Source organism: Chanos chanos, chromosome 2, assembly GCF_902362185.1.
Source record: "Chanos chanos chromosome 2, fChaCha1.1, whole genome shotgun sequence".
NCBI lineage: Eukaryota > Metazoa > Chordata > Actinopteri > Gonorynchiformes > Chanidae > Chanos > Chanos chanos.
This window is the reverse complement of record NC_044496.1, coordinates 7,551,272-7,564,968: the sequence shown is the minus strand read 5'-3', so window position 1 is coordinate 7,564,968 and position 13,697 is coordinate 7,551,272. Positions and strand designations below refer to the sequence as shown.

Here is a 13,697-nt window from a genome sequence, read left to right as displayed (position 1 = left end):
ATCAGACTGCATAAACGGTTATATCTATGCTTTTAACTTAGTTATTTGTCAGTCTAATGTTGACTGTCTAGATACGAATTCGCTCCAAGGCAGTTGCAGCCTAACTCATTAATCTTGTGGCTTCCCTTCTGTGCTTGCTATGATTTGAACTTTACTTAACTTCCTTTAATTCTTCTTGCGTTCTGCCGGGATTCTGCCTGGAATGTCATGTTGACAGAAGCGCATGGGGATTCTGTTTGCCTCCCCTTATGTTCTGCCGTTCTCTATAATACCCCTTAACGTGGAAATGTTTAACTTTGCGGTAACTGTTAAGAAGTAACTTGTTCATGTAAAACTGCTCATTGATCATTTTAAATGCCTTATCCGGAGAAGGCATGGTTAAGTGTTGCTGAGATGTGTCCTGTCCGCATCTGTAGAGGTGATTTAGGGTTCGAGTCCCGGCTGTGCGGCACTTGCGGATGAAATTTTCCAAAGAGTCTGCAGAGTCTGTCTCCCTCTCGCTGCTAGTTCATCGTCACTAGCGCTCAGGAACGCTAATGTAGTTGTGATTAGCATGTCATGATTAGCCTCTAAGCGTGTTATATTGCACGATGGTGCTATGCAGATCTTGGCGGGAAAAAGATGCTGTGATTGGCTTCACACGTGTGGGAGGAATGCGCGTCAGCCTCACTCACCTCAACCAGAGCGCCGGCTTCAGCATGAGGAGGACTCACAGGAGATCTTGGTTGATTGGACTTTTCAAACAGGGTAGAAAATGAGCGAAAAATTTTGAACATGGTACGGAAAGGAGCAAATCTTCAAGGAGCTGTAATTTTCTTTTTTTGCTGTTGGTTTGCTGCGCAGTGGATGCGGTTCGATTTACTGATTTAGCTCTGCTGTCACAGTCATACTCTTACACGTTTGCTAATTGCGTGCCTGGAATGTTCCTCATACAGCTAGAATGCGCTTCTGCTACAGGGAACATTACTTTTATGTGGGGTCTAACACGTTCTCTCTTTTTCTCTCTCTCTCACTCTGTGTGTGTCTGTGTGTTTATCTGTCTGGCCTCAGGTGTGATCTCAGGAGCAGAACTGTCCTTCACGTTGGAGCCCAGTGACGTGATAGCGGTGCAGGAACAGCCCTTGATGCTGCACTGTCAGGTGGAGGGCATCCCACCAATCACAACGCAGTGGAGACAAAACGGAGCCCTCCTGACAGAGGACCAAAACTACTCCATGTTTGCCAATGGCTCCCTGCTTATTGGGCGCTTCCAGAAAACCAAGTCCGACGACTCGTCCGACGAGGGAGACTACGAGTGCATGGCCCAGAATTCCTTTGGGCTGGTGGTGAGCCGAAAGGCTAAAGTACAGGCTGCAAGTAAGTTACACTTTTAACCCCCCCCTGCCCCCGCCCCGCCCCGCCCCGCCCCCTGCACTCAGCCTTCTTCAGCTTCACTTTGTCTTTATTTTCACTTTTTATTTTCTTATTTATCATTTTTTTTAATAAGTCATTTTGCTACCTTAGCACTAGCTGCTCTGGTATGAACTGCTTACTATTTATGCCACTTCGTTTGTCAGGTTTTGTGGCAGTTTTAGAAGAAGCCTAATTCTGATTGCGGGCAGAAGTGGCTTGTTTGCCTATAAAGCATGGTGCATGATGGTACGACAAACTAACGTCCCAGTCAGTGAGGAGAAGTAGGCCTTGTGTGGCTATATTTCTCATGATTTTTTTATTGTTAATTTGCTTAATGCACATCCTTCGCGCAGCTCTTAGCCCTTCTGTGTCAGAGCGGGATCATAAGATCTGATTGTGAAAGCTAAATTGAGTCGGGCCAAATCTTTCCTAGCTTTATTACAGTGAGAACTGTGTCTGGGCAAGCGTGCACGTGCTTGTAAGTGTATGTGCTGGAAAGACAGAGAGAGAGAGAGAGAGAGAGAGAGAGAAAGAGAGTACAATTACAGTGGAGGATTGGTGTTGACTAGACCAGAATTATTTCAAAGTGCTCTGAACCCACGGTGAATAGCAAACTGGGATTGGAGTGTTTGATGTATGGACAAAAGGGGCTCCTTCTATTTCCTAAGATAAATAGGCTTGTAGCATTTCCACCTCCTGTTCCCCGTGTTATTGTGGGCTCCCATTCTCGTCTCTCTCTATACTGATTTATATTATCCAATATCTCCTCTGGTACGGAACCCACCGGTAAATCCTAGCATGCTGCGCGTCTTTCGTAGCGCTTTGTCAAAGTCATAATAATCTTGAGTGTTTTGGCTGGTCCTTTCACTGCTTGTAGACACTGCTACTGGAATTCTCTTTTTGAGCCTGCCCTTCCTGTTGAGCTCTTATGTGAATTGTCCCTTGTTCCTGGGCAGTCCTGTAACAGTGTGTCTGTTTTGTATTCTTTGATTGGATTTTCGTACACCCCTCTCCCTCAGATCAGCTATTATTTTTTTTTATAAATGACTTATTATCAGTGTGGCCTCACTTTCGCTCTCTTCTTATGTCTCTTCCCTGCTGTACAACCTTTTGATTTTTTTTTTTTTTTTTTGCTTTTAATCTGAACTGCGCGTCTAAAGAAACAGAGTGCGGAGTCGCTAGAAGCTTCCAGAATCTTTTTTACGCTTTGAGTGTAGTTCGCAGGAGGTGGCTTGCTTGGCGTGATTTTGTCTCGAGGCCCATTTCGGGCTGACGTGACGCCGTCGTCGTTTTGAACAAATTGTTTCGAATGTAGAAGTTGACCATTGTGTGTCCTGTGACCGTTTTTCCTTTGAACTGATGACTGTTTGTGGGAAATAAAAGAACCCTTGGGATGGCACAGGGATAAATGCATCCTATCCTACATGGCTTTTACTTTGGAAGCGTGCAGACATCTGAGTACACGCATCTGAGTGCTTAAAATGATTCATTTGGAACATAAAATGGTTTTACAACAATGCGCAGTATTGCAATCTTATGCTACAGATACTACAGATACGCTAAGACTTGACAGGGACCGAGCCATGATGTGCTGGAGGAGAGAAAACGTCTTGTCTGCCTCAACAGAACTGTGTATATTTATGATATGATAAGAAATGTATGGATTGTAAACAGGGAGATATGGATGTCATTAAGTGAAGGTTTAGAAAATGAATATGTATGTAGCCTTCACGCTGGGTTTACTCTTCTGTTGTCTCTCGTAAACTTCCATTCAACAGATGCTCCTTATAAAAGACATTGTCTATTCTTATCGTTGTTTATGGTAACAAATGTAAAATAGATGTGTAATTGAGTATGTGTGAATTATATGGACAAAGGCTTTGCTGTTTATTTCAAACATGATATTTAATGTTGTTTATTATGAATACATGTATCATGCATCTTCATTTCAAACCACACAGCGGTGGTATAGCTGATTTAATGCCTATTGACTGGACACTCTCAATGTTTCTTATTGATTCTTTTTCTGTAATGGCAAACTCAAAGAGCTTTGGGTATATATTTCTTTTATAGGATATCACTGCCCACAATAACACACACACACACACACACACACACACACACACCTTGTATGCTAGATTCTGAGGACCTTCCATTGACCATTATAACAAAAGTAAAGAGTAACAACCTAATCCTAACCCTGAACCTGACCTCAACCCAAACCCTAACCAAAAACCACTTTCAGACTTTAGTTTTACCAGTAACATGTCTTTTACAGGAAAGAACGTATGCATTTTTTTTGTACTAATAGGTACTATGATTTGGACCCCAGTTTGACAAGACATCCCCAGTAGAATAGTGTGCTTTCAGTAAAATGTTCACCTAAGTTTGCAAAAGCGAACACACGCACACACACACACACACACCAGCCACATACTGAGCAGCACAGTGCAGTGGTATATCTGTACTCACTGGCACCTTTGTTGGCCTTTCATTTAAAGTCTTTGTGTCCAGAGCTAACTAAGACAGAGGCAGGCAGAGGGCTGGGAATCTTTCACAGTGTGTGTAGACAGCTCACCACTGAGCTGTTGTACACAGTCTGACTCCTCTCACAGTGTGACAGAGGTGACTGTAACGGCTCCGCAAAAGCTTTGCCTCTCTTAGGCCACGGGAAAAAGTCAACCCTGCTCTGCGTCGCCGTCGGACACAAAAAACCTTTTAAAGCCTCTCCAGGGAGTCTGTCTCGAAAGGTCAGCGCCGTAGTTACTTTTTTAACACCTTTTTTTGATTTCACATCAGGAGAGAGAGAGAGAGTGAGAAAGAATGAGAGATAGACAGAGAGAGAGGGTCTGTGTGTGTGTGTGTGTGTGTGTGTGTGTGTGCGCGCGCATGTGTCTACATGCTCTGTGCTTTATGCATAAATTATTCTCTAATGACTCACTGAATATGCCATTACAGTTGATTGACAGTTCACCAGTAGAGTAAATGTGGCAAATAAAAGAATAATGTTTTTTTTTGTTTTGTTTTATTAATATATTTCACGCTACTAATGCCATTCCCTGGGTGAAACAGTAAGAATAATTTATAATTTGGTGTGTCAGTTTTCCTTCATATTCTATCTCTCTGAAATTGTTGAGGTGATTAGCATGAAAAGGAAGTCATGATTCCTGGGACTAGCATACAGATCACCTACCCCGGTTTTTTCTGATGCAAAAAAAAAAAAAAATAATAATGCGATTTCCATTTGAGTTGGTTCAGAAAGGCACAATAGGATTTTGCTCATATGAATAATTTAGCGGATGATAAGAAACTTGAGGAAAAATGCCAGATAGGTATAAAACGAAAACAAAAGATGAGAAATAATAATTTATAAGTACGAGAGAGAAAATCGTATTAAAAGAATCGACTGATCAGCTAGCTGTGGGGTTGTCCTGAGTTCAGAACACGGTGTTCGCCCGTACCTACTGCAGTGGAAAGGCGATCTTTTTGTTTTAAAGTTCAACCTCCGTGCCGCTTTTTACCGCCAATCCTGTCCCCCCAGATAACTGCCTTGACTAAAGCTTCCCATCTGATAGGGTCACTTTAATGAGTGACCTCTGTCCACTGACTCATATCGATCCGAGCTTAAGGATTACTCTAAGATTGCTCTGAAGGTCGCGTTCTGACCTTTTGACCTCCGAGCTCGGCGATCGGAGCCTTGAGAATGGAGCTCTGCCTTAACGAGGTGCACAACACTTGTTTGGAGACTTGTGTTCTTTGTTCCTCCACACGTCCTCCTCAGGAGAGAAGCTTTGTGACAAATGGCCAAGGAGGGCGCAGGGTCGGAGTGTGTTTTGCGTGCCAGCGTTAGGTTGTGGGAATTGATGAGCGCGTTGAGTGACACGGTTGAAGCGCAAAGGGCGTGACCTCTTCCTTAATGAATCTTTTCTTTTGTTACGGGAGAAGGCAAGACACCGCGCGAGGAACGAGGTAACAGTCATCTCGAAGATGAAGCACCGTCAGAAAACTGACCAGTGTGTCAGCTCTGGAATGCTCAAGGCATGCATCCAACATCCCTATCCCCTACCTCCAACCAAACTCCCACCCCACCCCCACCCTCCAGTTTACCAGTTAATGGACAGTTATGTCTTTTGTGGCCTGAGGGGGAAGCAAAACGATGTTGAGGTCATGTTCTTCTCATTTGCTTTTTCGTTTCGCTTGTTTTTTTGATTTTTTTTTTTTTTCCTCTTCTTCTCTGGCATTGTGTCGCTATCCAATGCCTTGGCTTCCCCTCGGAGTGTGGAGGCCGCCTCTTTGGTTTCCAACTGCAAATCAATGCGTCTTTAATAGCACCTGCAGTCGTTCGGACTGAAGTCCACTTTGATCTGCAGATCATTATACATTGCCGGGGTCCCGCTCAAAGCCCACTGTGGATATTGTAATCGCATGAAGCAAAATCTATATTTCCTTTTCAAAAAGCCAAGCCTTTTTTTCTTCTCCCTCCCCATTCTGTCATTTTCTTTTTTGATTTTTTTTTTTTTTTCTCCCCTGTCATTCAGTCAAAAGCCGTAAGGTGGTTGAGCGATTCGATATTGGGTGAAGTGCGCTGGGTGTCAACCTCAGGCCCAGCGTGGGAGGCCAGAGAAAGCCAGCATGACTCAAATAAAAACAATCAAGCCCCCCCCCCCTCCCCTTTTCTTCTCTCATTTGAGGATGGAGAGGAATATAAAACGTTTTAGGAGGGCAGAAGACACGGAGGGAAAACGCCAAGAAAGGAAAGAAGCGTATTTTCCTTGGTCGTTTTCCTGATGGTTAATTGTAGTGCTTTGACTAAACTGAAAACCCACTGAATACTTCTCTCCTATCTATGTGTCTAGTCGTAGCACAGAGCATCTCTCAATGCTGTTTCTGAACACTAAACGCAACACTGAGGGCATCTCTATACAACCTTTTTGCTCTGTAGCATTGTGCTAGCTAAGCTGGGAAAGGTCTTCCATGGTCTTGTTGAGTTGAGATAGAAACTGGTCTCATTGAAAAGGGAGACGTTTTAGAGTGAGATACCTGGCTCTGTTCTGAAGGGGCTTTTGTGATACACAGAGACAGCGGGTAGTGATGTTGGCCTTGCAGGCCTCACACAGGGGAGGGTACTAATGGCCGACCTCCAGCCGAGGAGCTTTAACATAAGAGAGGCCTTTTTGTCAATTTCAACACTCTTTCATGCTTTTTTTTTAGTCTTCTCAAATAGAGAGACACATTTTCAGGACTGGTTAGCTGAGTCCATTCTCCTCCTTCAAGTGAGGTGACATAGATCCGTTTCTGAGACTCCCCTAAAGATCAAAGGGCCCCCTTCTCTCTCTCTCTCTCTCTCTCTTTGTATCTACAACTGCTCTCTGCAGCACATTTCTGTGCATTGTCACTCTTCCCCATATCTGTCTTTCTTCTCTTTCTCTTTCTCTTTCTCTTTTCTCCCTTTTCCGTGTCTTTCTTTTTTGTCAGTGTTGTTCAGGGTGCTCATGCTCAATTTGTACTTTGAGGTAATTTAGGCCATTATTGGCACGCTTGTAACTGGGTCTATGGGCTACCCAGGCGACCATACTGAGGGTGGTGTGATTAGCAAAGCTTCTCCACAGACCTCCTCAGAAAAAGAAGCCTCCGCCTCCCCCAACTTTAAAAAACCCTTCCACCTCTCCTCCCCTCCTTTGCTCCATAAATTTCACTTCTTATTTGCTTGTCTGCCATTTTTGTGTGGGCTCAGTTGGGTGCTGGTGTAGCATGGGGTACCCTGTGTTTTCCTTCAATCGCCCTTTCTGTGAAACACTTATTTCTGTTAAATGTTATCTCTTTGAAGGCTTTGCTCTCTTTCTCTTGCTCTCTCTCTCTCTCTCTCTCTCTCTCTCTCTCTTCTCTCTCTCTCTCACTCTGTCATACAATGTCTCTCTCTCTCTCTCTCTCTCACTCTCTATTTCTGTCCCTTGCTCTCTCTCGCTCTCTTTCTGTCAGTCTTCTCTCCAAATTTCTCATTAGCTTGAGCTTAGGAAGCTTTTCATCATTGCATTGAATGTTGGGAGTTGTGCTTGTGGATCGGACCGGCCATTTACCAACGTTGTGCTTGTCACCAAGCAACTGATCATAAAAGCCTCGGTTACAAAATAGGTTTTAGGATCAATCAGAAAGGACACGCTTTTGTCCTTTTCTCCAGCATTAATTGGAATGAGTTTAAGCTTTGTTAAGTTAAAATGTATATTTTTTTTCTGCAGTCCATTCAAAGTGGGTGGGGGGGCTGTAATTGACCTGGGAAACCCTGCAGGGGATATTACAATCGGGATGAAGTGTTTGCCTGCCCCCCCCCCAAAAAAAGGAGGGAGAGGCCAAAAAAAGAGGGGATCAGCAAATAAATCAAACCTGTAAAGATCCAACGGGAACGCAGGAAAAAAAAGCGAAAGAAAGGCAGAGTTGCGCCTGTAAAACACGATGAGGATTCTCCTGAGTCGTCATTCCTGTGAAGTGACAAGCTCGTGCTCTTTAGGGAGACGTTTGAAATGAAAAACAATGGCTGTTTGTCCACACACATCAACGACAAATTGTAGGGTTTCTTGTATCTACTTCTGTCGTGCGTTAAGCTTCAAGGGAGGGTGATGTTGATGCGTTACCATCAAAGGAGTAGCAGGTATTTGGCCATTTTTTTCCCCATATAGAGGGGGAGAGGGGCTGTTTCAAGGGGCGGAGATTATCTCTCTATCCTCATTCACCCCCCCCGGGAAATTCACCTAATGATTGGTTGCCACCTCTGTCACTTGGCCGTCCATCTCTGGCTGCCTTTCTTTGTCAAGAGGCCAAGCCCCACCCTGGCACCCCTAACGCCCCTGGCTGCCCCTCCCCCCCTTCTCTCTTTTCTCTCTTTCTCTCTTTCTCTCTCTGTCTCTCTCTCTCTCTCTCTCTGTCTCTCTCTCTCTCCCGCGGCCTGCACTGGCTTATTTTTTTCGTAGTTGGGCAACAGCTTCCCTCCCTCCTGTCAGAGAGCTGGGTGTCTGGGCCCTGCAGGTCAGAGCAGCGTCATAATGGCCAGTGAGCCAGAGGAGCAGGGCTTGGGGAGTGAGTGGAGGAGAAGGAGGAGAAGGAGAGCCCTAATTAAAAGAGAAAGAGACGGGGAACTGGGTGGAGGCAAAAGGGGGTTGCGGAGCACGGGCACGCCCGGCGCAAAGAAATCTAAAGATACAGGACTGTACGAGGTCTGGTGGGGCTTCAGTATGTGAGAAATGACAGTGAGATGGCTGACTGTTTTTTTTTGTTTTGTTTTGTTTTGTTTTGTTTTTTTTGTTAATTTCATGTTAGACACTCCTCTGTGGACGGGCTCTGGTCTCGTGTTAAAAAGGTTTTTTTTTTATTTTGCGAAGCTTCTTGTTCATTACTGCAAATCTTCTCTGTCGCTGAATTGAGTCACGCAACCCCGTTATTTGCTGTTATGAGTGCGTTATTGAAAATATCACTCTCTTTGTGAAATTGCCTTACAAAGAATAATGTTTTCTCGTTTTCTTTTCATCTGTTCTCCTGTTTTATTCCTTTTTTATGTCATTTAGTGCAGAGGCGGCGAGGTGAATCGTATCTATAACCGCTTTCCGCAGTGCCCTGCTGTGTATCGTCACACGCGCTCTTTCCCTCTCTCTCTCTCTCTCTCTCTCTCTCTCCATCTCTCTCTGTGTGTATGTGTATGTGAGTGTGAGGGATTGTCAGGTACAATATGATTGCCCCCCCTTGGTTTGAGACTCCCTGCTAGCTGGTTATAAACGTTTTCAGGTCTTTCTCTCTTATACACCCAGGTCTGTTATCAGACCATAATCAGCATGAACACATCCTAGTGTATCGATTTGGTTATAATACGGTTCTTTAAGTGAAATGGAATGTTAGGCAAGAAATAGCATTTACCATCACTGTAATAAATGGCAAAAATGAGAGATGCAGTGGGAGAATATTATCACATGTCACTGTTCAGAGAGAGAGAGAGAGAGAGATATGAGTAGAGCTAAACTAAGACCAGCAGTCAGTGCTGTTATGGGACTTCACTCATATGAGCTGCATTTGAGTTGCAATTTCTGACCTCTCCTTTCATGAAAAGCCTTTTTCCTCAGTGGGTCAGTATGTGCGGTGTCTTTTGATTAACAGAAGTCAAGTCACCAAATGACCAAAACGGCAAAATACTCCATCCTCTCTTTTTCCTGTTTTTATTCTTGCAGAAGTTTCTAGTCTCTCTTCAGTTGGTATCCACCATCATTCTCAGGATGTTATAGAATGATTATATTCATAGCAAATTGATAGTTCTGACAATGTTCAAAGTGTGTCATCTTTTTAAGTTGGAACCTATTTGCATATCCAAGATGCATTACACCTCCATTGTTCCCTTGCTCAGCACTGCTTTGTAAGATCAGTCTCTCTCTCTCTCTCTCTCTCTCTCTGGGCAGTATCAGAGCTGAAAGTCACAGAGAATCTGATCAACCTCCTGAACAGTCAGACCATAAAAAAGTTTTATCTGTTGTGCATCAGCTCTGTGAATCCGAGTGTTGTTCTGTAAATTCAAATGTAGATTCTGCGCCTTTAAAAAGATTGCTTTTATCTTCTCACGGATACAGAGTTGAAACGCGGGCTCTGTAGCATAGAAATAGATATGATTTGGTGTTGCACTGGGCTGACACTTGCCAAAATCATTCGGTTTCCTGGCAACAGTCATTCCCTGTTAGACTTTAAGACTTATCACGTCTTTTAAGGGAGCGATGTTATCACGGGTAGCATTATGCTTTATATGTTTGCAGATAATAATTGTAAACTGTTGCATTCCCGAGTGCGGAGCGGATGGATTGATTTCTTTCCTCGGGTTTAAAGCGCAGGGCCGTGAAAAAAAAAAAAGAAAAAGAAAAGAAAAAAAAAGAAAAAAAAAAGAAGAAGTTTGGCAGCTCTCCAGCAAACATCAGTAAGTGGAGCTAACGGAGAAAGAGTCCTATTTCACAGCAGAGTTCACAGACTGCCGGCAGACAGCTGCATCTGCCGCTTCATGCCACATAACTAATCCAGCCAAAGCAGGAGCACTTTAGACTTCAGCGCTGTCGTGATGAGAGCCTTCGGAAAACAGGGAAAGGGGGAGGTGGGGTGGGGGTGGGGGTTTGGTTGTGGGGTTGGGGGGTTGGGAGGGGTGGAAAAGGGGAAATTTGGAGTGAAGTGGGTGGTTTTTGGCAAAATGGCAAACAGCCAGGGATGGAAAACAGGTAAAGCTTAAAGTTTCACATCCTTAAATCCCAAATGAAGTGGAAACAGCTGTGACTCTAATCGGAGCCACCACATCTTCAGCTTTTGCTTCTTTCTTCATCTCTTTTAGGGTTTTTTTTCTCTATCTCTCCTTCCCATTCTCTCTCTCTCTCTCCCTGTCCCTCATTCTTTTTCTTTAACTCTCTACTTCTCTCTCTTACTCTACTGCTCTCTCTCTCTCTCGCTCTCTCTCCCTCTCTTTCTCTCTCTCCCTCTCCCTCTCTCTCTCTCTCTCTCTCTCTCTATCTCCCTCTCTCTCTTTCTCTCTCTCTCTCTCCCTCTCTCCCTCTCTATCTCTCTCCCTCTCTCCCTCTCTATCTCTCTCCCTCTCTGTCTCTCCTTCCCATTCTCTCTCTCTCTCCCTGTCCCTCACTCTTTTTCTCTAACTCTCTCTCTCTCTCTCTCTCTCGCTGTTCAGCTCTCTTCCTTTTTTCTCCACTTTCCTCTTATTTTTGTCTCGTTATGTCCTTTATTTGTCCTTAAGTTATATCAGGGTCTCTCTTGTACTTCTTTCAATCTCATTTTTTTCCTTTACCCGTCTTCACGCATGCCCCCCCCCCCTCCCCATCTCTCCTTGCTCTTTTAACGAGTCTCCTGCCAGAGGTGGGAAAGGGAACATGGATGACTGAGAGGAGCTGGTATGAGAGAGAATAACAGCTGCCACTCACAGCACAGACTCAAGGCCCTAAGACACTGGGCTTCACAGCCTATGCCAGTGCCCAGGATTTTGGTGCTGTTTTTCAAATTCCAGTATCTTTTTGGCCTCTCTGTCTTTGAAAACCGTGCCCTCTTCTCCTGGACACACACTATTAGACACACATTCAATGACCATTCATTTTTTTTTTTCAGATTTTATCCTCAAATATAATACAAAAAATGAGATGTTTTGTGTTTTTAGTGTAAAAAATATATGAGGGTGATTGTGTGTGACTCACACTTTGCTCTTAGCAGTTACAGAAATGGCCTTAACCTTGACCATGGACTTGCTTGCAGCCGGTTGTGTGGTATATATTAAAATTCTGCCTCATTGTATAGAGGCTTTTTCCCTCTCTGTGAAGGAGATGGGGGTGTTATTTGGAAGGTCGTGGGAGGCACTTGAAGTGGGGTGGGGGGGTGAGGTGGGGTGTGGGGGACTCAGTTAATGAATTCTGCCTTGGTCCGGATGTCTCTGGACCACCCCTGCCTTTCTCAAACAAACAAATGAAAAGGAGGCCTGAAGTCCCCCCCCCCCCCCCTTTGCTTTTAGGGCTCATCGGGAGGAATTCCTCAGTAATGGAGGTTAGAGGCGAGAGAGAGAAGGTCAGAGTGGAAGGTCAGAGGTTAGATAGAGGCAGGACAACCTTGCAGTGTTTCTGTCTGGAACTGTCTTGCACTGTTTTGTTTCTAAATGTCAGTATCTGCTCACCGTGCAGACGGAGTTTGTGTGTGTGTGTGTGTGTGTGACCGTGTCTGCGTGTGTCTGTGTGTGTATTTGTGCTGAACTAGTTTTAGATCCTTCATTGCTGTACATGTAGCTTTAAGAGACTTGTCATGAGGGACAATGAATGTATGTATGTGTGTGTGCGTGCGTGTGTGTGTGTGTGTGTATGTGCACTTGTTTGTCTATTCCGGTATGTGTTCCAGTGATGTAACGTCTCATTCGGAGCTCTGCCAACGTTGTGTGTGCCAGCCTTTTTCAGCATCCCCTCCCCTCTGCCCCCTGTCACTGCGCTTGACTACACTTAACGGCATCTTTACGGCCCAATCCTGCCGTTAAAACCCCTTTACAGGACCCGCGCCGTCCACCAATAAAAGCTCTCTCTCTTCCTGTCACCCCTCCCAAAGACATTCTATACAACCTGTGAGATTGGCAGACCTGCAAGAGAGAGACAGAGAGAGAGAGAGAGAGAGAGAGAGGGTGAGAGGAAGATGACAAAGGATGAGGAGGAAGGTGGGCTACACTCAGTTCTTTGTCGCATCTTCTTTTTTTTCTTTCACTCATTCTATCTCTCTAAGCATCCTTCGCTCTCTCCGTATCTCTCCCTCATTCAGTGGACTAGTCGGAACAGGGGATTAAAACAGTGTTTATATTCTTTAAAACAAAGACTCTGTTGTTGTTTCCTTTCCTTTGGAGTACACTCATCAATTTTCAGCCTCGCATCACAGTGGAACATTATCAGACCGTACCCCTAACAATGGTCAGCCAAACACACATGACCAAGTCAAGCCCTTATCTACCCCCCCCCCCCCCCCCATCCCTTTGTGTGTGTGTGTGAGAGAGAGAGAGAGAGCGAGTCATTGTGTGGTTGAATCCCACAGGGAACAAGGGGAGATGTTGCTTAGGCAGGCCAGCCCAACGGTAGGCTTGCCTTTTTTTGTTTTTTTTTTTTAGGATGACCAGAACGCTTTTTCTCCTCTGACTGATGGACTGACTGATCGTAGTCTGAGGCCCCCTTTTGTCATCTTTCACTCTGCACTTGGGTTTTTTTTTTTTTTTTTTCTCTCTTTCGCTCTCCCTCTCTCCTTTTTTTTCCCCCCTCTCTTCTCCCCTCCCCTTGTTCTATCTGTGTATTCACTCAATGATGCCTAGGGTCAGAGGTCAGTAAAGGATGTGGAGGGGGAGGGGTCGTGGTGGGGGAGAGACGGTGACCTCTGTGTGTGCACTGGGGTAGAATACCCCTCCCTCTTTTTCATCCTTCCCCTCCAGTTTCCAACACTCTCACTTGGTCACCCCCCTCCCTCCCCTCTCTCTCTCCCCTATCTCTTCTCCCTCTCCCATAGCCCTTGGACCAGTAACTTTGACCTTGGCTTTGGTCTTTGAATAAAGTGGCCTTAACCTGCTATAATCCCAAATCCCATCCTTCCACTGCAGCGGCCCCTCCCCTCACCTCCAAACAGCTCAACCCTTGCTTGCATTAGGGACAGTGAAAAGATCAGAGCAAAGCAAACACACACTCACACACGCAGAACAAACAGGGATTTGTCATGCTGCTATTTAATGTTTTCTGTGAGCCGGGAGAGAACCGTGGGCCAGTGAGACTGAATCCACACGT

The 13,697-nt window shown here is 44.9% G+C and overlaps 1 protein-coding gene across 1 annotated transcript in view; it reads left to right on the top strand.

Annotated features, from left to right (window-relative positions):
- igdcc3 (immunoglobulin superfamily, DCC subclass, member 3) overlaps positions 1-13,697 on the top strand; it is a 57,781-nt gene that overhangs the window by 1,314 nt on the left and 42,770 nt on the right. Inside the window, exon 2 of the mRNA XM_030794146.1 lies at positions 1,051-1,356. Coding sequence (XP_030650006.1) covers positions 1,051-1,356 — 306 coding nt within the window. The remainder of the gene's footprint in view (positions 1-1,050; positions 1,357-13,697) is intronic.